At 34.8% G+C, this 24,471-nt stretch overlaps 1 protein-coding gene across 5 annotated transcripts in view; it reads left to right on the forward strand.

Annotated features, from left to right (window-relative positions):
* The window catches only part of LOC105224015 (CD151 antigen), a 48,673-nt gene extending 24,422 nt beyond the window's left edge, over positions 1–24,251 (forward strand). For 4 of the 5 annotated variants that reach the window (XM_029549325.2, XM_049457218.1, XM_011201978.4 and 1 more), the window contains 5 exons: positions 20,899–20,985; positions 21,250–21,441; positions 23,548–23,643; positions 23,703–23,999; positions 24,077–24,251. In XM_029549325.2, coding sequence (XP_029405185.1) covers positions 20,908–20,985; positions 21,250–21,441; positions 23,548–23,643; positions 23,703–23,999; positions 24,077–24,124 — 711 coding nt within the window. In that variant the 5' untranslated portion in view covers positions 20,899–20,907 and the 3' untranslated portion in view covers positions 24,125–24,251. Of the gene's footprint in view, positions 1–8,986; positions 9,007–20,898; positions 20,986–21,249; positions 21,442–23,547; positions 23,644–23,702; positions 24,000–24,076 lie in introns of those variants that run through there. The other variant, XM_049457219.1, reaches the window with a different exon arrangement.
* Positions 24,252–24,471: the final 220 nt, after the last annotated feature.

Consider the following 24,471-nt stretch of genomic DNA (forward strand, 5'->3'; position numbering starts at 1 on the left):
TTCCTGTGTACTTTTCATGCCACATGCTTAAAATTTCATTTCCAAAAGCTCGTTATCTATTTAAATAATTACTTAACTTATTTGTTTAAGACATGTCAACAACAAAAATAATTTTTTATGGTTCAAACTATCATCCCAAAAGAAAAACACGATTTTTTGTATCATATTATCAAAAGTTAGTAAACCATTAATTCATTGAATAACCATTCCATGGCTTGTTTACCGAAATTAATAATTTTAAAAACATGCGGCAGTCAGACATACAAACAACATGATTAAATTCATCTTAATATTTCGCTACATAGTTTAGCTTTAATCATTATATTGCTTTAATTAGTTAGTTTTTTAGCAGTCATTTGGCAAATTAGCAAATCATATAGGCAAATTACTAAATAAGAAAGCATACAACTTTGTAGCGTAGACCACCGTGTTGCTCATCAAAAAGTACATGGGTAATTTACGCTAAGAATACCAGGTACTAAAGACGGCTAACGCAATGGAAGCAATGAAGCTACACATTAGCGGCTATTTACGTGCATAACGCTATTTATTTTAAAGATAGTTAGCACTCATTAACGAAAAGTTAATAAATCACTAGAAAGATGCGCTGACTAATGAACGTCGCCCACCCATTGTCTAGACGGGGTAAAAAACCTTAACCATAGCGGATGTTATTTATAGAAGATTTCAGCAGCATTCAATTAGTAATGTTTGTCGATTTAAGTAGATTTCTTTGTTATTTGTAGTTTTTCTTAGTTCTTAGTTTTGGGGTTTATTTATAGAAATGCTTTATTTACAAATTTCTCGTCAAACGTTTGGGGTATTTTACCCAGTAAATTGTTGATTATAGTTTTTGGCATCGTAAGGCATATTTTTAGGCGCACAGTACACTTAATTTTATTGGAAAATCACATATTCATATTGTTTGCTTGGGTATAATATATCTTTAGGCGCACAGTAAACTTATTTTTCCTGATAAATTACATACTTGTATAGTTTTCTTGGGTATAGTATAATTTTAGGCTAACTTTTTTCCTGGTAAATGACATATTTGCACTTTTTGCTTAGGTTTGACATATTTTTAGGCGTTCAGTAGCCTTATTTTTCTTGGATATTTATAAATTACAGATTTTTTCTTAGTAGTAGCATATTTTTAGGCGCACAGTAGCCTTATTTTTCTAATAAATGATATACATTGAAATTTTTGCTTACTAAAAGCATATTTTTAGGCGCCCAGTAGCCGTAATTTCTTTATAAATTACATATTTAAATTTTTTGCATACATTTAGGCGCCTACTTTCTCCAACATTTCTTTTTTTCATGATTCTCAAACGGTTAATATGATTATTTTATAATCTTCAACATTACAGTATTGTTAAATATGATAATATAGCCTATACTATAGCTAAAGATCCCTCAAAGGAACTTATTTCACGCTAAATTTGACCATATTATATTTTTTCTATTTTATTTTAATACTATATTTTCGACCTACAGGTTTTAAAGCTCGTACCTTATGCACATCTAAATCCATTTTAACCTTTTTTTACTTTCTTATCACTACTTCTACTTGTAGGGCCTACCAGATTACGTAAGGGTGAAGCTTACGTTGCATTGATCAAATACTGATCAGCTGATCTCATCTGTAAAACAAGCGTGTGAGGAACATTTACAGTTATTTTCTTTGTCCCAACAACCCTTCGATTAGCGCATCCTATTTTTTCTCTCTACTCAATAAAAATGAAATATTACTCGAACACAATTGCTTGATCACGTCATAATTATCACACTGTGGTGAATTAATTAATTGTTCATCAGCTGAATCAATGAGAAAAAGTTGAAACCAGCAAGAAATGTAAAAAATCCAGACAAGTTAGTTGATGTAATTAGTCAACCGTAAAATATACTAAAAAAATGCTATAAATAACTCTTGGCAAAAAATCTGTGATTTCAATGTTGAAAAATGTAACCCACCAGATGTCAAGAATTGGCCAGTTTTATTGCTAAGGCAAGTGTTATTGACAGTCATATCAATTTTATTACAACCTTATAATTTATTCTTTATAAGCTCTCATATACAGCAGTTGTTGCTGGCCAGAACCGAGTTTGATATATTCACTTCAACGGTGAGCGTTTTTTACTGAAGCACACAGAAATGAATATTTGTTCAAAGAGCGCACAAACCTTACGAAAGGTTATAGTCGTCTTTTTGCATTACAAAAGCCAATTTCAGTCAGTGGCATTTCAGTCTTTTATGCAAATTGAACTAAATATTTAAAGCGGATTTATGCGCAATAAATTCAAGATTGATAAATGTGATCCTATACATATACTTATGTAAATCTCTTAAGAAACGCAAATTTTGTAACAGTGTAAGGGTATTCATTATGGATACAGATATACTATATGTTATACTGAAGCATATATATATTGTATTACATGAAATTCTATATGCCATAATTGTAGGAAACGGTATAGTCATAAAAGATAAAAAATTAAAAAACAGTTGCAAAAACTCTTAATGCCTCTAAATATTATAGAAATGACTATAAGATAGACCAAATGGTTAAGTACTGTTTAGGGAAGTTATAGAAAGGAGTAACACTCAGTCTCTACTTGAGGGTGCTGTCGATAAATTAGTAGATAAAGAAATGAGAACTGCACAGGGAGCTTAGGTTTATTATGCCTTGATAAATTAGTAATAAATACTCTCATGACTACTCGACAGAGTACAGGCCACACCTGAAGCAAATGACTATATTTCAGCTGTCTGGTCTACTGGGTAGCTTGGTAGACTTCGCAGTTCAGTTGGAAAACAAAAAAATAAATTATGAGCTAACCGAATATACCACAAATGCTCACGGACCCCATAACCCAGATTTAATAGCTATAAGACAATTAACATCTAAAGTAAGTAATTATGAAATAATGTTTAAAAAATTTAATTATATGCCTCATTTAGATTAAGAAAATTAATGAGATAATATTGACTAAGGATAATGCAACCTGATTAATCTAAAAAATAATGACCACTTGCCGCAGTCGTCTGGAAAAATGCGAAGTAGTCATTTCGATACTTTCTTCTGGATTTCTCATCTAATCGACTAAGTTTGAACGGTCTTGGGTCTCATATCTTTAGTATTCAGGCAATCTGGTTTTCTTCTACTTTCTTCTAGACTATTCAGCTGTGTGACTAAGATTCCAAACAATCTGGTTTTTCTTTCTTTTAAGTATCACAAAGCATCGATCCACACTACCTAAGATTTTCGATCTGAACCGTATTCTAACTTAACCCGAACTTTCTACAACTTGCACATACACAAATGTGATCCTTGTAAACTGCCGAGAAAGAAATTATTCTTACATCTTCATCTTGAATAGATCTGTGTATCAGTCTCTATACCTACCCTAAAGTAGACCGAACGTTCTGCAACTTACCAAGTGTGATCCTTGTAAACTTTGTCGTGGGTGTGAGCCCAAATATTAGTTTAATATAGTCGAAAAGGTAATTCTTCTTGTAATTTCCGTCTCCGAATGATTTGGATATCAGCCTTCATACTTACCCTAACTTATCCCGAACTTTATACAACTTAAAGGTACCTAGTGTAAGCTTTTAATCTGGATATGAATCCAAGTACTGGATTAACATAGCCGTTAACGAAATCGAATAATAATATATCTAGTAAGTGTGCTCCCCTTGATCTCCAATCCGATCCGCATCATAACTTATCGCGAGTTTCATAGAGCATACCAAATGTGATCCTTGTCATCTTGAATGCGAGTATAAATCACAATACTAGTTTAACATAGCCGAACAGGCAATTTTTCACGTGACCTCCGTCTCTGATTGATGTGGGTAATAGCCTCTATGCCTACTCTAATTATGGCGACCATTCTACAACCGTCCAAACGTGATTCCGGCATTCTGGATTCCTGGAGGCGGATATCAACTCCAATACTTAAAATAGCTTCAACTACCCGAAAAGATAAGAATTCGTAAATGTTAGAAGACTTAAATATTGGTAACGAAGTTAGCAGTGTGGATCTCCTACTGTTTTATTGTCCGCCTCTTTACTAGAGAAATACTCGAATAAGAGCTAACATTTTTAATTAGTCTTTAAAATAAACAAATTAACGTAACCACATCGGGCACTCGTGAGTAAAGTTTGAACTCTTCTTATAAAGGGTGACCCATTTCGAGGTACCCTACTTAAACTTAAAGAAAAAACACAGACACTTCAAATTTAATGGCTAATATCTATTATCATTCGAAAGAATTTTGGCATTTCGACTGGTAACTTGCGAATGATACGCGTGATGTTTTGCTCCAAGGCCTGATTCCAACTGGGATTGTCCGCATAGACTTTCAGGCTTCTTTCCATTATGAAATGCCAAACAATACTACACAAAAATAACTTGGTGCTTAACACGACTCACACGTGATCTGTCAAAAAAGTCTATTGAAAAAAGTATCTCTACTTGGATTACCCTTTACTTTGGCGACAGTAAAACGCCCATATATTGCTTGCTTCTGAGTGTGATGAGTTTTGTAACCAATTTTTATTGCGCAACTAATATTGTTGTTGTGGTCTCTACGCATTTCGTTACAAATAAATCACAGCTGTCCATCTTCACTTCCCGGTTTGGTTGTTGTCTTGTGACCTTAAGCAAATATTTCGTACCTTTCAGTACCAACTACATTTTTTATGCATAACATTCCACCAACCGTTTCTGCAAGACATTGTGCAAAAAAAAAAAAAAAAATACAAAACTACCAAACAAATGTTGGTAACAAAGTTCAAGTTCATCACAAAAACAAAAAAGCGAAAATTATAAATTCATTTGTGTAGCCAATATTTAAATGAGTGGTTGTAAAAACGTTGTTCAGGTCAACAACGATGAGTTGCACAAAGTAGAGAAGAGACTATAAAATGTGGGTAGATATGTAATGGAAATGGAAGAAAAAAATCGCCCAGTTTTGGTAATCAATCGAACATGCTGTATGATATATTTACACACTACTCTCGTGAGATGATGTGGGGCGTAATGGGTGTTACCCGGATATTGATGGAAAAAAATGTCATCTATATGATTGTATGGCTATCTTTCGCTTTTTTTAAACACTTAATATGAGAAAAAGAGAAATTGACTAGCAATAAGAACAAATCTTTTTTTTTCAATTTCAAAAAAATTTAAAAAATTTAAAAAATTCGCGATATTTTAAGTGATTACTAAATAGCCCAATAGCTGTTCCATTGCAGCTTAATTGAAACACGAGTTTCCTTATCGTATATATTTTTAATTGAGTTAAAGATTCCCAATCAAATAATCAAAATGAGCGCTAACGGAACTCCGATATTGTAACTGATCGTCTATGAATAATTTTCTAGTTAGGCTAGAACTATTTTTTTTTTCTCTATTTATGTGGAGACGTAATTTTTGTGATGGTGTTTATGTCATCGTTTGAATCCTGACCTAACTTCCAGACTATGTTAGTTTAATCAACGAAAGATTAGACTTCCTTATCTACTGTGCTCCCAAGTTAAAATCTCATGGTATTTACTGTAGACTTTCGTGAAATCCGAAAGTGGCTTTTTACAATCTGTTGTCCTTTTAAACTTTCTGTGTTGGGTGATCATTTTTGGAGGCTGTATTTAAAAATTTATAAATCGACGAGTACGAGGGCTGCTATATATATTTCTGGCTTAATAATATTATACTTATCAACGAAAATGGTTTTATTGTTTTTCAAAATATTCTTCATCAAGATTTACACACTTTTGCATACGCTCAAACCAATTTTCGAAAAACTTTTTCCACTCCGATTGAGACACCTCCAAAACATGGTTTTTGAATGCTTCAACAGCATCTTCTGGCGACGAAAATCGTTGACCACGCATTATTTTCTTGATGTGTGGGAATAAAAAGAAGTCATTGGGTGCCAAGTCAGGGCTGTACGGCGGATGACCCATCAATTCGACGTTTTGGCCGGTCAAAAAGGCGCTGGTTTGAGCCGATGTGTGAGAGCTCGCATTGTCATGGTGTACAATGATTCGTCTTCTCTTGTTCGTTTTTCGAATTTCTCCGAAGACTTCAGGCAAACAAATGGTGGTGTACCACTCAGAATTGACCGTCCTACGTTGCTCAAGCGGAACAGTCGCCACATGACCAGTTTTGCCGAAGAAACAGGCGACCATTTGCTTCGAAGTGCTTCTTCCACGAACAACTTTCGTTGGATTTGGCTCGTCATGGAAGACCCACCCGCATAGATCCATGATTCGTCACCTGTGACGATCTTAAAAACGTCTTTTGAAGCACTGCGATCGTATTTTTTCAGCATTTCTTTACAACAATCCGCACGAGCCTTTTTTTGAGCGATTGTCAAATTGTGCGGGATCCAACGGGAACAAACCTTTTTTACGGCCAGGTGTTCATGCAATATCGAATGTATGCTGGTGGGAGAAATGCATGGACATGCCTCTATCTGAAGGTATGTCTTGCATTATCAGTTCATGTACGGCATCGATGTTTTCTGGACCTTCACGGAATTCGTCTTTGAGCGAGCGTCGGCCACGATTGAATTCGTTGTACCAGTTTTTCACAGTGCTATAGGATGGTGCTTCATAGCCATACAAAGATTAGTTCATCGATGCACTCTTGTCGTGATAATCCACGTCGAAAGTTGTGAAAAATGATCGCACGAAAATGTTCACGAGTTAATTTCATTTTTTGGCCGAGATGAATTTTTTAATTCCCTGTAAATAAAACAATTCACTATTAAATGACAAAACGTTCCGAGTGATGTTAAGCTAAAAAATGTCAAACTTTCCAATGGAAATGTCAGATTGCACCTGGCAACACTTAGTGTTGCCTAGTCCAGAAATATATATGTATGAAACCTTTAATTTTGAATGATACAGATATATAAAGATGTATGACTCCATTAAGAGCTGTTTATAAATTTGAGTTTACCACTATGGACTTTTAGTCATTACTCTTTTATTAAACACAATTACTTGTATGTATTTTCTCTCTTTCTAACTTCCACTTTATGTCCACTAACTCTGGCGCATTTAACCGAATTCCAAATTTCGATTTCATTTTGCCGGTTTGACGGTCATAAACGGCGACATCGTGTAATGCGATTTTACAAAGAAACTCAAACAAATGTAATAGAAAATAGTTAAAAACATGTTGGCCTGCAAAGAGAGGCGTGCTCACAAGCGCGTTAACGACGGACGTGTTTATTACGCATGCGCTGAACGCATTTTAACAAGTTCGCTACCGTCTTTACACCAGCTGCATGTATTTTTATTTTCAATGTGTTGAATGAATTACTAAATTAGCGGTTTTGTTGAGTTAAGAGTCTGCAAAGAGCGAGTAGTGTAAAATGCATACAAATAATTTACGAGCAAATTTTTGTTACGCTATTTCTTAGACAAACAATTAAAGAGCAGCAAATTACATGTTGTTTGGTTTTTACAACACTTATTTGCCATATATAAAGATATATACATGCAAAACTGAGCAAATGCGCGCGTATGTGTAACAAAAGTCAAAAGCGCCAATGGTAAACAATGCGCATGCGCATGCGTTCGCCACACTAATGCGAAGTCGTCTAAGCACGCTGTTGCTTCGTTGCACGTACAACTTGGTGAACAAGCAAATAGACACTTATATGCACACACATACACACGCACGTATGTGTGAAGCTACTAAGCAAGCGGCATTTGTGTGCGGCTACTATGAGTTGTAGACTAACATTCATTTAATGTTCGTAAAGTGGGTCATGGTTAAATGTACTTGTGGAGCATGACTTGGCTGCATAATAGCAAGCGACGCTGGCGATCTTCGTTTGAGCATTTAAAGGGTGATTTTTAAGAGCTTGATAACTTTTTAAAAAAAAAAACGCATAAAAATTTGCAAAAATCTCATCGGTTCTTTATTTGAAACGTTAGATTGGTTCATGACATTTACTTTTTTGAAGATAATTCATTTAAATGTTGACGCGGCTGCGTCTTAGGTGGTCCATTCGGAAAGTCCAATTTTGGGCAACTTTTTCGAGCATTTCGGCCGGAATAGCCCGAATTTCTTCGGAAATGTTTGTCTTCCAAAAGCTGGAATAGTTGCTGGCTTATTTCTGTAGACTTTAGACTTGACGTAGCCCCACAAAAAATAGTCTAAAGGCGTTAAATCGCATGATCTTGGTGGCCAACTTACGGGTCCATTTCTTGAGATGAATTGTTGCCCGAAGTTTTCTCTCAAAATGGCCATAGAATCGCGAGCTGTGTGGCATGTAGCGCCATCTTGTTGAAACCACATGTCAACCAAGTTCAGTTCTTCCATTTTTGGCAACAAAAAGTTTGTTAGCATCGAACGATAGCGATCGCCATTCACCGTAACGTTGCGTCCAACAGCATCTTTGAAAAAATACGGTCCAATGATTCCACCAGCGTACAAACCACACCAAAAAGTGCATTTTTCGGGATGCATGGGCAGTTCTTGAACGGCTTGCGGCAATTTTGCTTATTTACGTAGCCATTCAACCAGAAATGAGCCTCATCGCTGAACAAAATTTGTCGATAAACACATTTCGAACCGAACACTGATTTTGGTAATAAAATTCAATGATTTGCAAGCGTTGCTCGTTAGTAAGTCTATTCATGATGAAATGTCAAAGCATACTGAGCATCTTTCTCTTTGACACCATGTCTGAAATCCCACGTGATCTGTCAAATACTAATGCATGAAAATCCTAACCTCAAAAAAATCACCCGTTATTTATGCGCAAAGCAAAAAAGCGAGCGGGCTTAGAGATGTCTGTATGTATGTATGCATGATGCGAATATGTGAACTTGTGTGCTCGCGTTGACTAACAGCCGAAAAAAACGGAAAAGTCAAGTAAACCGTTTTGACTAGCACAGCTGTGTTGTCGGGGAATACGCGTTGTGCGCAAATTGTGAAAATTTTTGAAAGACAAGTTTCTAAAAATACGAAAATCAAAAGGTATATTGCTGAGTTTGTGAAAGATATTTGAAAATTAGTTGGAAAATATTGTAAAAATTGTTCTCAAGTGTAATAAATAGTGGCTCATATATTTTTTCGGGACTAAAATACCTTGAAAAAACGTAAAAGAGGTCAGAACAGAATTTTATGTATTTAAAAAAATATAAAAATAAAAAAAAAACTAAAAAGTATAAAAAATTATAAAAATTAAAAAACCACGAAACTATGTACATAAAGAAATATTTAACACAAAAATAAGAAAATAAAATATAATAATTAAATATTTTTTTTTTATAAATTGTCATTCAGTAATGAATATTAATATAAACAAAGCAGCTTGACTAGGTGAAACTTTGGTTTTAGTAGCTCAAGAAACATGGTGGCGTGAATTCATCTGTTTTTTCCGACAAACATAATTCAGAGTTTTAGAAACTTGGAAATTTAGCCAAAAGCTAACTTTGAACTCAGGAACCTATGCAGGTCTTCAAATCCAATTTTGGTCTAATATTCAGAGTAATAGACAGACCCTTTTTTTTACTTTGAATGTGATTTCCGGCAAGAAAAAGTTTATAATACAATTAAATATTCGTTCGGAGACAAATTAGAATTCGTAGAATCCTACTTAATTTGATGAATTCGTGATATCATTAAAAAGAGAAACGGCTCGGTCAGCCACCAGAGGTGTAAGCGACTATAAATATGCCTAGTCGCAAAAGAGTTACTTGACAACGTGGTAGAGGATGTGATTGTGGGATCTTGAGTATTATTAAATACTATTTTGTTTACAAAAATATCTTTATTGTTACTTCACCAGTAAATTTTGAGAAGAGAGCAGCATCCGAAATCTGGCATGCGGTTATAGTAAAGTCGATCATAGAGTGCTACCAAATATTTATGATTAAAAAACTACCTAAATTCTCTAACTCTGTGCATAAAACCAGCCTTAAAACTCCTGTTTGCTACCGAACAACCAATGTGCTCTCATCTGAGTTGTCTTTAGGGAAACCTATTTGGTTATCGTTAACTTTTTTTACACACATACTACATACATATAAATATACATATGTACATGACTACAGCGAAAAGTTAGTTTCCACCGTCATTGTTTCCAATCCTCTATTTTTGAGGAAAGGATGATGACTTCAGGGTTAGTCAGAGGGGTTTAGGTGAAAATAACTTTTGCGGCTGAGAGGTGGAAAATGTCTTCCCCACCACCAGAGTTGTCGTCACAGCAACGTTATGTGCCACTTACAGGTCACTAAGGGTGGCGTTCCCTTTTTCTCATTGAGAGATTTATATCGTTGCCAACAAACATGTTCAAAGAATGTGTGTTCAGCGTCGTTGAAGTTTGTCCAAAGGTTAGATCTTTTATTAGTCAGGCCGTGCATCTGCCGCGACTCCCATTCTCTCATCTTTGTTGTTATGCTTCTATTGAATCTTTCTTTATTTGTTATTTTGCGCTCTGTTACTACGGGTTGTTTTCTTTTGCTCCAACAGTTTTTTCTTTTCGTATTCTAGAAGGACAATTGGTACTATTCGGTACGCTGATGCTATACTGAGGGCTGGGGTGCGGTACACTCTGGCCACTATCTTACGCTGGGTTTCTTTTTTTTAAGCGCGTGTGCCCTTATCTCAGCTCCGTATAATAAGACACTGATTGTCGTTGACATTAGAAGCTTTCCCTTATTTTTTTAACTGGGGCTTTCTCTGCTGGCCATTAGTCTGCTCAGTTGAGAGGTGATCTTCGCTGCCTTTCCTGCGGCGTGTTGGATTTGTGCCCAGAATTTTAGTCTGGGGTCCGGTCTAACGCTTACGAAGTTTACTGCATTTTGTGTCCTAAGAATATCCGTAGTCGTTTGCATACTTATCTCGAAGGGTACATATGTGCTTATTTGTTAGCAGTAGTGTCTCTGTTTTTTTCGTAGCGAGCTGGAGGTTGTGTGAGTCGAGCCATTCTTACGTCCATGCCATGACCTGTTTAAGCTTTCTTTGAGTTTTTTCTGCGTCTCTTGCTGTAATTACTGCTACAATGTCGCCCGCGTAGCTAATTGAGTACGATTCGTCTGTGCTACTCCTGACGTGACCGGTTTCTGTCGTGATCCCTTTCAAGTTTGGTACAGCTTATTTTATTTTATTTTTTGTTTATTTTTTTTAATATTATCTTAAGTATAAATAAATATTGGTTTCTAATTTTTCTGATTTTATAAAGCTATAGTTTGGACTGAAGAAAATAAATCCAAAGACGAAAATTTTTAATTTCCTTAATTTTTTTGCTGATTTTAATTACATTTTTTAGTACAAAATCTCATATTAATCTAAGAAAAAGTATATACAAGGTCTGTCGCAAAAGAAAAAGAACTTTTTAAATATAACTAGTGGCGCCATTTATTGGCGGGTATATGAAACAAAAGTTTGATCTCTTGTTGACATTTCGTAAAAATTTTAAGACAATTGGATAACTACAATCGATGTTATCGATCAAAAAGTGACAGCAGCTTTTGGTCATCGGTCATAAAATGCATTTTGAACAAAGAGCAAATATTAAATTTTGTTTTAAACCTGGGAAAACGTTTACTGAAACATTTCAAATGATGAAAAAAGTTTATGGTGATCAGTGCCTATCCCGTAGTAATGTGCATAAGTGGTTTAAGCAATTCCAAGAAGGTCGTGAGGACGAGAGCCATCACCGAAAAAAAGTCGTATTCAGAAGTCAACAATAAAGACAATGCTGATTTCGATTGCGAGGGTATTGTACACCAAGAGTTCATCCCAACTGGCCAAACGATTAATGCTGCGTTTTACCTTGGTGTTATGAAGCGTCTTTTGTCACGCATTTGTCGTACTCGACCACCATACCGTGAGGCAGGGTCCTGGCGCCTGTTGCACGATGCGCCGTGTCATCGGTCGACGCTTGCCACTGATTTTTTGACAAAAACTCCATATTAACCATTAATCACTCACCCTACTCACCTGATCTAGCACCCTGTGATTTTTACCTATTTAGAAAACTTAATTTGCCCATGAAAGGACGACCGATATTCTCAAGAGCATTCCGAAAAATTACCTTAAACACTCATTTGAAATGCTAATTGACCGGGCTAAACGCTGTATCGAAGCACAAGGAAACTACTTTGAATAAAAAAATATGACTTTTTAAAAATATTAATTTTTTGTTTTTTTTTTTTTTTAATAGTCCTGTTTCTTTTGCGACAGATCTGGTATATCTTTGAATCATAGCGTTAAAAAAAATGTCCTTAAAAAGATATTACTTTTGGGTTCTTACGGTTAATGAAATATAAGTGCCTTAAGAAAATTATTACTTTTTATTTGTTTAAACAGCCTTCAGCTTTAACTTTGTAAAACTTTTTTTTTTAAATTTTACGGATTTTAATTAAGCTGTGAAATTAATAAAATTTCATAATTACCGCAAATCTGTTAAAAACTCCGCAAAATCAAAGTTAAGCGCTATTTTTAGCTTTTACACTTTCTACCAATTCGATTTTTTTCCTTTCTAACATCTGAGATTACAAGACTGCGGGCACGTAGTAACTAAAAATGATCAAAATACAGAAAACGGCTGACAAGAATTGATATTGAGTTGCAGGAAAGTGATTTATTGACTGAGTGACGAACTCTTGAACGAAAAAAAAACGATAAAACTATGCAAATATTTTGAAAGCTCACTTCAAAAGCTATTAGAACTGAAAGAAATGTAATAAAAATGAAATAGATAATTATAGTAAAAAAAAAAATACAAAAGAAAAAACTTCAATAATGAAAAAACATAAAAGATTATAATAAAAAAATATAGAAAAATAAATATCAAAAATAAATCAAATAAAATAAAGTAAAATCAAATTAAATTAAAATAAAAAATAATAGTTTGAGAATACAGTAATGATTACTGCAGAAAGCTACTGAGCTTTTACTGTTGATTTGAACAATTTTTATTTAATTTTTTTAATTTAAATTTCTTCTTTTTAATTTTTTTATTACCATTAATCGCTAAGTACAAAGCAAAGCTACGCGCTAGTTAAAATTTTTGCTCCAAATAAACCTCATTTAGTTCACTTTCTGGTAATAAATTATATTTATAACCATATTAAAGTCAAAAGTAATTAAATAAAATCTAAAGCCCGCACAATTACTCAGCCAAACCACTTGACTTGGCGGCAATTTATTTTGTCCGTAAATTGGTCGGCACTCATGGAAGATTTGTTGGCGCGAATATAAAAAGTAAATGAAGCGCAGTACATCAAAAAAGAGACAGCTTGTCTTATTTTGATTTAGCACGATTCCCAGAATTTTTTTTTATTTAATAGTAACTCTCTAACTAGAAAATGTGCCAAGCTAAGTCAGTCGCTTCATGTACTTAACATTTTTGTGTTTTTTCACACTGCCAACCAACAATAATTCTCATTCATTTGCTGAAATATGCTGGAAAATTGGCGGAGGATTTTTTGTGGTTATATTTTCATAATTTTTTTTTTGCAAAATATTTTTTTATTTACAATATGCTGCCTGCAATTTCAGTGTCGTGAATTAAGCACATACATATACCTACATTTAATATAATGAGCACAACAGGTGCTAAAATGCGCTTAACTAGTAACTGTGCATATGTACACTTCTACATATTTTTATGTTTATTTTAGTTAATTTTTAAAACGCCTCAATTATACCTCAAAGCATTCGCAACGTAATTATTTAAATTTTTTCTACCAACTAAATAATTCTAACTAACCACAAAATTGTCGCAAATTGTAGGTTATTGCCAATAGACAGTGACTGTTTTGTGTTTGCACACAGTAGTGCGCAAATAATTAGCATATTTGTGCTTAAATAAGTATTGTTGACTCTTCCACTAATCTAATATCTTGCTGAAATAAGGGGTAAAGGGCAGTTCTGAGTCAAGACATGAGTCATGCAAGGTTATTGTGTACAAATCTTTCTAAAGATGATATCGTTGAAAGGAAAGTGACTGTCTTCTTACATATCGTCGCCTAAAATGCAAAAAAACGTATCATCAAAAAAATCGAAATTGAGATTTTTATTACCTACGATTCACTAAATCATATTACATATATGTATATAAGATATAACTTATAACCAAAACTCAAATTTTGTTTGAATACGAGTGGTTCCTATTCTTTCGTTTTCCCTTCGCCTGTAAACTAATGAAAAGTGATCTTACGTTATTGTGAATTTTTGGTGACGGTATATATGTATATCAGCGGTCTTCGATTCCTTACTCTCTTGCAAAAACATATACCAGCGGCATTTACAGCTGAAAGGTTACCTAATTGTATACAATAGCATAGAGTACATATGTGGGAACTTCATTAAAATTGTATACAACTTGGTACTCTATCTCTATTGAATTATACCAGTCCATGTGATTTATGCCATTTTCTGGTTCATATAGCACCTCTCATTAAACTGTTTACATATGTATATGTATATCTGATTTATACCACTTTTTTATTCACGTTATTAAAGTGGTATAAATATTTTTCTATTCTCTCTCAAAATGATTATACCAGTCCATGTGATTTATGTAATTTTCTGGTTTACATAACACCTCTCATTAAACCGTTAATATAATTCAGTCTATCTGAATCATATCGCTTGATTGTTCACGTTATTAAAGTGGTATAAATATATATATATTTTTCTATTCTTTCTCAAATTGATTATACCAGTCTATGGTATTTGTACTATTTTATGGTTTATAGCATTAATGTGGTATAACGCTTGTTATTATACGAGTCCGTGCAATTTATACCATTTTCTTGTACAAATTGTTAATGTGGTATAATTCTTTCTCTTCTACCAGTGTGTGCTTTTATCCGTAAATGCCATTCATACCAGTTGCTTGTTAACAAAGCTACACTTTGCTTTATTAAAGCAATAATTTTTATTTATTTATACCAGTTTTTACTTATTTATACCAGTTTATTGTTCACATAATTTGTTAGGTAAAAAATGGTCTAAAATTTTTTGCAGTTTTCTCTTAATTTTATTATACCAGTTTATACCATTTTATTGTTTACCTCTATTTGATTATACCAGTTTACCAGATTTATCCCGTTTCTTATTCACGTAGCACCTGTCATTAGCATATAGCAGTTTATCTGATTTATTTCATTTATTTATTTATTTCATTACATTATTAAAGTGCTAAAATTACTTTGCTTTTCGCTCTCAAATATTTTACACCAGTTTATGGTAATTATACTATTTTATTGTTTACAGCATTAAACTGGTATAACGCTTATTATTTTATCTGGTTTTTATTATACTAGTCATGTTGTTATACAATTTTCTTGTACATATCGTTAATGTGGTATAATGCGGTATAAAAATTTAGCTATTCTCTCTCACATTGATTATACTCGTCTATGGTACCTATACTTTTTTATTGATTACATCGATTTTATTATACCAGTACATGTTATTTAAACCAGTTTCTTGTTCATATCGTTAATGTGGTATAATTATTTCATTTATATCACTGTTTGATTATGTCTGTATATGGTATTTACATATGTTTGATTATACCAGTAGGTGTTATTTTTACATATTTATACCATTTTGTTTTTCACATTATTTAAGTGGTAAAATTCTTCTTATTATAGCTCTAATATATTCTACCAGTCTGTGTGATTTCTATAATTTTTTTGTTCATTTAGTCAATGTGGTATAATAAATATATTTCTCTATCTTTTTTGCATTATACCAATTTAAGTGATTTATATTAGCTTCTTCATAAGTTAGCTGCTCACATTAAAGTAAAGTTAGTGTAAAGTTTGCTATTCCATCTTTAATAAATTATACCAATAGCTGTGATTTATACCAATTTTTTGTTCGATTCTCTACACATTTAGGTTTGGTGAAATGATGAGGGCTATTACATATGGCAACATTCCCTTTCATTTCATATTTTGGTAAATTTTATGCCGCTCTTAACATCGTTCGTCGGTGATCAAAGGGTCACTTTGTTGCTCTAATATGGTCCTAGCCTAATCTGATAAACCGATTCATCTCCAGCATTGCTTGAACTATCATTAAAATACATTCTAATAACAAATTCTTACTTTTTTACTCTTTGAGCTTTTTGCTTATTCAAAATACCCAAAAGCAACTATTTCTGCCATCATAACTTACACATGTAACTTTACAAAAATCCGCGTCTGCTACTAAACTTCGCAGAACTGTACATTCAGCTGACAATTAGCATAATTGTCAGTTACCATAACCTAAAGGTGGTAAAAAATATTCCAGCCACCAATTATCACATTATTTTTCGTTAAGGTTTGTACACCAACAGTTTTGTTTTTAACCATTATACATATATTCTACATATTCATACATATTTACATGGAAGTTATATGCGTACAACCACACATGCTGTATTTTGATTCAAGCATTTTTCAGCCTTTCTAAAACTCAAGACTTGATGCGTCTGCTTTTTAGCTTGAATTCTTTGTTATTATTTCTTTTGATATTGTTTTTGTTTGGTTTTTGTTATTGTTTTGTTTTGGATGTTATTATTGTTGTTCTAGTTCTTTACGCTTTTGGTTGGTGGCGCTTTTTTCGACAAATAACTCATAGCCAAATTATAGTCAATTAAGCGCTTCAGAGTAGTAGGTATATATGTATCTTCGCTAATATCTAACATATTCATACATATGTATGTTTGTAGGTATATGCGTCTATATGGCATTTTATATACTTACATATGTATATTTATGAATGAATCACTGGCGTGTGGCGCAGTTTTGTTTTTTTTTTTTTCATTATAAAGAAGTTATGGTCAACATACGCTGTTTTAATATTTCGAAAGAAGCAGCAGAAGCAGCGATCTGACATAGCTTGCCATAAAACGTTTCTTATTTTTTGTGCCTGATAACGTTAATTTAGAACAACAAATATTTAAATTTGAGAATTTTATAAATATTTTCTTGTCATACATACATAAGTGTTGTCATAAAATGCTTTCTAGTGTTAATAACCGTTAATTTTTCTGTAAACAGGTAATGAGTCATGCTGGAAAACTTAGAAGATACGTATGAATAATGTTTTTTCTTCTCTTTTGTTTTTTGTTTGAGTCATAAAGCATTCGGTTGCGGTTAGAAGATGAGTACTAGACTTTTTTGTAGCGAACTACTTCATCAAATTGGGTTTCGAATTCGGTAATCAGCGGTATATCTTACTTCTTATTGCTAAATATTGTTTAAATCGTTGAGAACAAGTTCCAACCATTCTCTCTTCAAAAACCAGGAACAAATAGTCTCATTTGATTTTAACCCTACATTTACTGGTATGGAATCTATTGTGCTCGAAATTGCCGAAACTAAACTCCCGATCACTTTTTCATTATAAAAGACTTTTTCTTAACCTTCGACAAAATGTTCTGCATTAATATATCTATTAATATTTTTGTTCAAGATAAGCTTCAGAGAAGTATTGTCAAAATTAACTGTGTCGATTATTTAGATAGGAAAAATGGAGTCTATACAATACTTTATTAGAGAGGATTTCGAAACGACTAATACTTTTAGACAAATTATACTCTTGAGACCCTTTTATATATTAATTAGAACCTTAAAGTATTCAGTACTTCCATGATATGGATAGGAATTGATGGCTGTGACACCTAAATGCTTCCAACTTCGTTCGATATGCCCCAGATTCAACTATATAGTTGGAATATAATTTTTTTCCCCGTCTCGGATTCCGTCGTTTGGGTCTGCCTGTATGGATTTTAGTAATGATAACCATGTTCAGTCTTGTTGATTCCAAGAAACACTGGAGACAGGGATGAAAGTGTAATGCTGACTTTTAGTATAAGCTTTGGTAATTCCAAGAGTCGCTGGGACAAACACGGGACAGTCAGGAGGAAAGTGTTGAGTTGTTTCCACCTCATCTTGATCCAAACAGTTTCTGCAAATGAAGTCTGGTAAGATACCCAACCTTACCGCATAGACCTCAATAGGGCAATGACCTGTTAAAAGCCTCACAACTAAGAAAAGGCTTTTGCGAAAGCGCATCTATCGATGGTGACCCAGCGCTGGCCTAGCTTCTGCGAAGGCTATTTATTAGTAGAACACAAGAGGATACGGAAGCACCGACCCACTCTTATTCTACCGATTCTAAGGTATCCATCTTTACAAGCTCCTCAGCTTTGAAATTTCCTGCAATTCTTATTTCACTATTAGGCACCTCGACCAACCCTGAACGCGCTGTAAATGAGTTCAAGGCTAGTATCGTCGCCCTGGTATCTGAGTGAATGGTCACTTCTCTGAAGGAGGCTGCACTCCGGAGCAGCAGATCTGCTGCTACCTTAATGGCTGCGATCTCGGCTTGAACTGGGAATCGGAGGGAATTCCGTTGTCCTTCTGCTGTTCGAGGGTTGGTCTTTTATATGAGCTCGGAAAGCATTAGTCAGTTGCCAGAGCTTGCGTGATCGCTGGTTCTTTTTGCTCTGTATGAATTGTTAAAATGAGATTTTTATCCGTAGCAAAGTACGTCTACAATTGTAGGCGTTCAGTTTGATTACTGTGAGGCTAACACCCATTCGATGAAGCTAAAAATGCTGAACGTCAGCTGTGGAATTTGTGTGAAACATCGTTGGGTTCATGATTTTGCTACTTGCTTCCCAACTGTCCCAGTTTCGTGAAGTTGAGGTTGAAATAATTTAGCAGTCAGACCTTCAGAACACCAAATAAACTAGCTGAAGTCGAAATCGATCACCTCAGTTTTTTTAGGATGGATTCAAAACCCTTTGTTTATGTAAGCTCTTTTCAGGAGTTTTGCTATAATCACAAAAGACTTCATTAACCTTGTCGAAGTGTAATGTTTAGATATCGAATTAGCCTTAATAACTAACTTAACTTGTGTGCATGGCATATATTTAGTATATCCTCTATACATATCTATTTTTTGTAAATAGAAAGCAATAGAATAAACAATATATATAATACATACCGACGTATCTTAATGGTTATGTAGAGTTTTCTAAATATAATTTTGAGCCAATTAACAACTTTAAACCAAATAAGGCATTAAACACTTCATGCCAGATTATCAGCCTGCGAACTCTTTACTACGCATATCAATCATACCGTAGTGACTCATATGGGATTCTTAACTGTAGGCGACCACATAGCAACTGCCTTATTAACATGTTCTGCGGCGTCTGCGCAGCCATTGAACTCACTATCGCGCTGCTTTCGGAGTGGGTATCATTGCTATGGGTATTACCCAGCTTTGGAAATTGTATTTATAACAAGTGCTACTCAAAATACGCTGTGTGTATGGGTATATGTAAGTGTATGTGTGCACGCGTTTAGGTCCGGAAACGCGCTTGAACATCGGCTGTCGCTCAAAGCTTTGCTGATTGAAGTATTTGCAGTCGCTGACGATTTCCGAAATCCGTTTATAAAACGAGTGCGATTGTATTCGATATGGGCGCACTGACAAGTGTACTTACTCGTAATTCCCAGTATTGACGGATATTGGTAATTTGTATATAAAATGCTTGCGGACTGCTAGGTACAATAAAATAGATATTTCATTCTCTATTTTTTATATTTAACTCTTCGTAGTCTGAGTGCCCGTAGCGAATGCAATTTATTTAATTTGTAATCACTTTTGACAAATTCAGCGTGACCGAAATGACAGCTCAAAGGTACAAAAATTCAGAAAAAATTTGTTTCGGCTGCTCCGTGGCTACAATACCCTTTATAAATAAAAAAGTTTTTTGTACAAGTAGTTGATTTTAACAGGTTGGTTTGTGTGAAAGTTATATGCTATAGTGGGCCGATCTCAAAAATTTTCTCGGAAATTATAGTGCTGCCATTAGCAATATTCTGTACCACATTTCGGGATGATATCTTGGCAAATAAAAAAGCTGTCCGATAAAATCTTGATTCTAATCGTTCAGTTTGTATGGCAGCTGTATGTTATAGTGGTCCGATCTGAACAATTTGTTCCAAGATTACATCATTATATAGGACAGTAGTCCATACCAAATTTCGTGAAGATATCTCGTCATATAAAAAAGTTTTCCTTACAAGAACTCGATTTTCATTGCTCAGTTTGTATGGCAGCTATAAAGCTATAGTTGTCCGATCTCAACAATCTGCTCGGAAGTTATAGTGATGTCAAAAGCAATAATTTGCACCAAATTTCGTGAGCATATCTCGTGAAATGAAAAAGCTTACCATACAAGAGCTTTTTTTAATCGTTCAGTTTGTATGGCAGCTATAAGCTACAGTGGTCCGATCCGAAAAATATATTAAGTAATTGTAGCGCTGCTTTAGAAAATAATTAGTGAAAATTTTCGTGAGGATATCTTATGAAATGTAAAAGCTTTCCATATTAGAACTTGAATTTGATCGATCAGTTCATATGGCAGCTATATGATATAGTGGTCCGATATCGGCGGTACCGACAAATGAGCAACCTCTTGGAATGAAAAGGACGTCTGCAAAATTTCAGATCATTTAAATCGACTCACATCGCCATGCTGATCATCTATATACTATATATACTCCATAGGGTCTCCGACTGGTCTCTCTGTATATTACAAGTTACATGACGACCTTAATATACCATGTACAGGCTATAAAAATTTAAAATTAAATTAAATTACAACAACAATGTTAAATTGGTAGGTTGTAAAGCCCAAGACCCCCAAAGCTCTTGCCTCGTCGCGTAAACGCACAAATCAGTCAAATGTGTTTGACATTGGCTTTTTAACACGCACGATTAGTTACGCGCCGCGTCAACTGTTTATTGATTAATTTCTAAATAAAGAATTACCACTCATTTTCTAAATTTAAGCAGCAATTATTTATCAACTCATTATTTATATTTTTTTTGCAGGACGACGACATGGGTTTCAGTTCGCGCATGGACTGCTGCGGGCAGTTCGTCAAGTACAGCCTGTTCATTTCGAATTTGATAATATTTGTGAGTATAAGCAAAACTTAATTACGCACATAAACACATTTAATTGATTTGTTAAATCTTTGCTTGCACTTAAGCGTTAGCTTAGCCTTGCTTCAGCTTGCGCTGTGACCTTAATTAGAGCTAATTGTTTGTCGCTTTTTATAAGATATTTGATTAGAGCATTACTTTACACATTTAACTTGACATTATTACACGCAAAGTTTTAAATTCTCTCTCTCTCTTTTTCTCCCTTTATTTCTTTTTCTCTTTGGTTTTTTTGCTTAGATCGGCGGCGCAACAGTCTTCACGCTTACGCTATGGACGCTCGTGGATCGCAGTTTTATGAATGAGTTGTTGGGCACGAATCTCTTCTCGGGCGCCGTCTATGTCTTATTGGTTACGTCTGTGGCGATTTGTTTGCTCTCGTTTTTGGGTTGTGTGGGTGCGGGTAAAGAGGTCAAATGCCTGTTGTTAACGGTAAGTTTAACATTGATTTATGATATAAAATATTGCGAGAAAATCTTGCTATAAAGTGCAAAAGAATAGGTAAATAAAAGTTCAGACTTATTGAAACCTTTGAGGAAATAAACGAGGTAAGAACAGACTTCAGATTTTCATCGCATCAATATCGTACAAATTCCTATTAATTAATGTGGATTTTAGATGTATAATAATTGTCTTGATGACATGTGACAGTTTAATTGAAAAGTCCACGGCTTACCATAATAAAACACCTTTTTTTTTTTTGCAAAATTAGGGTTTTCTTCAACATTGTTCACACTGATATAGCGACCCTACAACTTTTCGATGTCATTTGTATAGTATGTTTTATTCTTTGCTTCAAAATACACCCCAGTTTCGGCGATGACCTCTTCATTCGACAAAAATTTCTTCTCAGCGAGCATTTTTATGAGATACGCTGGGGGTCACACCGAAAGAATACGGTGGATGCGGAAGCAATTCGAAGTCGAATTCATGGATTCTTGCCATCGTTTGCCCTGCTTTTTTAGATGGTGCATTGTCTTGGAGAAACTGTACTTTCTTTTTCTTCAAACGCGGCCGTTTTTCGGCGATTTCGTCCAGCAAACGGTACAATAATACTATGTACTAGTTTTTCAAGGTATTCAATAAAAATTATTCCAATACGCATCGCAATACAGACACCATAACCTTACCAGCTGCCGGTTGCGTTTTTCCCAGCTCTGGAGCCGGCTCATCGTCTACATCGTTCCACTTGTATGACTATCGATTGAATTTCGGAGTGAAATAATGGTGCCTTGTTTCTTCCATTGTCACATATCGACGCAAAAAGTCGGATTTTTTACAATTGAACATCTCCACAATCTGCTCCGAATTATCAACTCGTCAATGTTTTTGGTCAAAAGTGAACTCGCGCGGCACCCACATTGCGCTTATTTCATGAATGATATGATGTACACGTTCAGTTGATATCTTTAGATTGCCTGCTTTACCGAATAACTTCACTTTAAGCTCATCAAAAACTTTTTTTTAAACTTTTGATAGTTTCGTCGTCTATTGGGGGTGTTTAAAGAGGTAAAATTCTTTTCCTCACATTAGACTCAACCTTACGGTGAAGTAGTTACGTGGGTTTAACACTGTCCAAAGCTACCAAGGGGCTTATGATATGCAGACACCTAGCTTGCTACTTCTGGAGCTGGAAGTCAGATGCCATTAGGTGGCTGTATACCATGATCGGTTGCTTGGGTATCTAAGGCAACACAGTCTTCGGTTAGTCTTCAACTATCGAAGGCTCGTCTGTGTCTGCGTTCAACTGTTTCACTTAAAGTCATACGAGAGCTCACTTCGCTGCATCTTGTGATAAAACAGGTACCATGCAACTAATGGCATTAGAGGGTTTCAGCAAAGAGATAATGTCGTCTCAACAAATGAAGGCCCTAGGGGAAGATACACCACTGGCCCTTATTCCAAGAGACGGCGTTACAAAGAGGGTTAACTTTACAAAGAAAAGGCGGGCTATCCAATGGTACACGGCTCGAAAATATCAGAAGGTATTGGAGTAGGCATTGCGGTACCGCATAAACTCAGTGTACAGAAATCAATCTGTACTGCAACTATCGCAACAAGCGTATTGCTATACTTAGCGAAAGTCAAGCGGCACTAAAGACGATCTTAGCTTAGGGTAGCTCATAGATGATTTAACCAGAGTTTAGCTATTTGATATCACTTTTAGGACCCACACTCCACATTTTTTAATTCTGGTCCCTTCGAACGCTGGCAAATACAAAAAAATCTTCTAAAACATGATGAATAAGAACCGTCTTGAGGGGCTCCTTAATATAAGAAATATGTTTTCTTCGAGCATAATAGCTTTTTTTCCTGGACAGCACTTACGAATTTTAAGATTTTCCGACGCGGCTGCGGAGTGTAAAAAAATTTTAGTTGTTAGGGTCGGGTTTAAATGACTATAAGTTATTTTCTTAAGTATTTCCTATGACTCAGAATTCGTTTAACCCTTCATCGAATTTATGGGCTGAAACAAAGACTACAAATTGAACAGATATTTTTTATATTATACAATTATTTAATATTTTTTCGTTTCAGTATTTTATAATTGTGGCGCTGGTGTTTGTGACGATGTTAATCGGCGGCATATTGGGCTATGTCTTTAGGGAACGTGTACAGCAAACAATGAGACAGGTAAAGACACAACAATGCACGGATTAATATCTTTTATTACTAAATTTCGTACCACATAGGAAATGCGCGCCACCATGGCACTCTACGGAAGCCGTCGTGACGTCACTTTAGCGTGGGATCAAACACAAGAGCGTCTGCAGTGCTGCGGTGTTGACACCTGGCACGATTGGAATCGCTACGGCCCCGTACCAGAGTCTTGCTGTCAGGAATTGTTCGGAGGACAACGCAAAGACTGCAGCATCTTCCCGACAATAACGAATCTCTACAGTCAGGGCTGTCTGTATGTGACGACAAACTTCATACGCGATCATGCGGCGTTAATTGGCGGCACTGCCATAGCGGTGGCCATATTAATGGTATGCAATTGAGTTATAGTTAATATTTTGTAAATAATACTAAATTTCTAAAAATTTTTACACAATTTCTCTTACAGATATTTGGCATGATATTCTCTTGTCTGCTATTTAATATGATTGAATAGTAGGCTGAGCGCAAGAGTAGGCGTAATATCGAGAAATAAGAAGAAGTGTTGGAAGTTGCAGAATTATTAGAAGAGCAAGCATATACAACTGATCAGCAACAAATAAGCGCTTACACACACACACACAAATACACTTATACACAAAAAAACACATATTCATACACTATAATGCAAATTTATACAATATTATGCAAATTCATATGAGCATGCCAACACAAGCCCAAAATTTAAACACGCACCTTTACTTAAAAATACATACACGCAGAGCTACACAAATCCAACAAAAACCGTTGACAGTTTATTAAAAAAGACCGTACAAATTATACTCAAACCAAAATTAAATCAAA

This window comes from Bactrocera dorsalis, chromosome 5 (assembly GCF_023373825.1).
Source record: "Bactrocera dorsalis isolate Fly_Bdor chromosome 5, ASM2337382v1, whole genome shotgun sequence".
In the NCBI taxonomy this organism is placed as follows: Eukaryota; Metazoa; Arthropoda; class Insecta; order Diptera; family Tephritidae; genus Bactrocera; species Bactrocera dorsalis.